Genomic DNA, 992 nt, shown 5'->3' with positions numbered 1-992 from the left:
CGCGAGATGCGCCGCGAGAGAGACGCGCCGAGATGCGCCGAGACGCGCCGAGATGCGCCGAGATGCGCCATTGCCCCTCGCCGAGCCGCAGTTCGCCCTCGAGACGAGATCACCACCCCGTCCACTCTCGGCTGATCTCGGCGCGCCTCGAGCCCAGGTCATGCAGACGCTCGGGGAGCCCGCGCAGCGCGGCGCCGACGAGCTGCGGCAGTACTGCATGGAGCTGCGCGCCCGCGCGCAGGAACGCGGCGGCGCGGAGCCGGACGAGGCGGCCGGCGCGGCGGCGGCGCCGGTGATGCCGCCCGTGACCGCGAGGAGAAGCCTCTCGCGCTGCGGCTGCCCGGCTCGCCAGCGGTAGAGGGCATGGGCGGTGAGTCTTCGCTGATAGGAAGCGGCTCGAGCTGCGGCTGCCCGGCTCGTGCTGGTCGAGTGCCGTCTCGCTCGAGGCGGCGGGCCCGTCCGTGCTGCTCCTTCTAGGAGCCTTCTCGGAGCCCGTCTCGGGTCCTTCTCCTAGGCGGCGGGCACGTCCGGGCTGCTCGAGCTGCCCGCGGGGCGGGGAGGCGGGTCGGCGCCGAGCGACGGCGGCCCTCCGCGCGCGTACCAGCTCGCCCTGGGCGTCACGTCGGCGCCGGGCGAGTCGTGCCGCTCCAAGATGCTCGTGGTGGAGCACCGCACGACGCTGCTCAACCGGCTCGACCGGCCGGTTGGCTACGTGCACCACGGCAAGGGCGGCCACACTGCGGCGCTGCTGCGGCCGGGCGAGCGGGCACCCTTCCACTGGCAGGACGAGGAGCCTTCTAGGAACCTTCTAGGAACCTTCTAGGCGAGCGGGCACCCTTCCACTGGCAGGACGAGGAACCTTCTAGGAACCTTCTAGGAACCTTCTAGGCGAGCGGGCACCCTTCCACTGGCAGGACGAGCCCGGCCTCGCGCGCCTCCTCTCCGTCTGCCTCCTCGACGCCGGCGCCGACGCCGCCTTTGCTGGCCCCCTC

At 73.1% G+C, this 992-nt stretch overlaps 1 protein-coding gene across 1 annotated transcript in view; it reads left to right on the top strand.

Annotated features, from left to right (window-relative positions):
• Positions 1 to 363: 363 nt before the first annotated feature.
• The window catches only part of EMIHUDRAFT_455217 (hypothetical protein), a gene marked incomplete at both ends in the record, with an annotated part of 3118 nt that continues 2489 nt past the window's right edge, over positions 364 to 992 (top strand). Inside the window, 2 exons of the mRNA XM_005788319.1 lie at positions 364 to 429; positions 515 to 712. Of these exons, the coding sequence (XP_005788376.1) occupies positions 364 to 429; positions 515 to 712 (264 nt within the window). The remainder of the gene's footprint in view (positions 430 to 514; positions 713 to 992) is intronic.

The sequence above is a fragment of the Emiliania huxleyi genome, assembly GCF_000372725.1.
Source record: "Emiliania huxleyi CCMP1516 chromosome Unknown EMIHUscaffold_136, whole genome shotgun sequence".
NCBI classification, from domain to species: domain Eukaryota; phylum Haptophyta; order Isochrysidales; family Noelaerhabdaceae; genus Emiliania; species Emiliania huxleyi.
The sequence above is the reverse complement of the archived record's forward strand: the minus strand, read 5'-3'. Positions and strand labels throughout refer to the sequence as shown.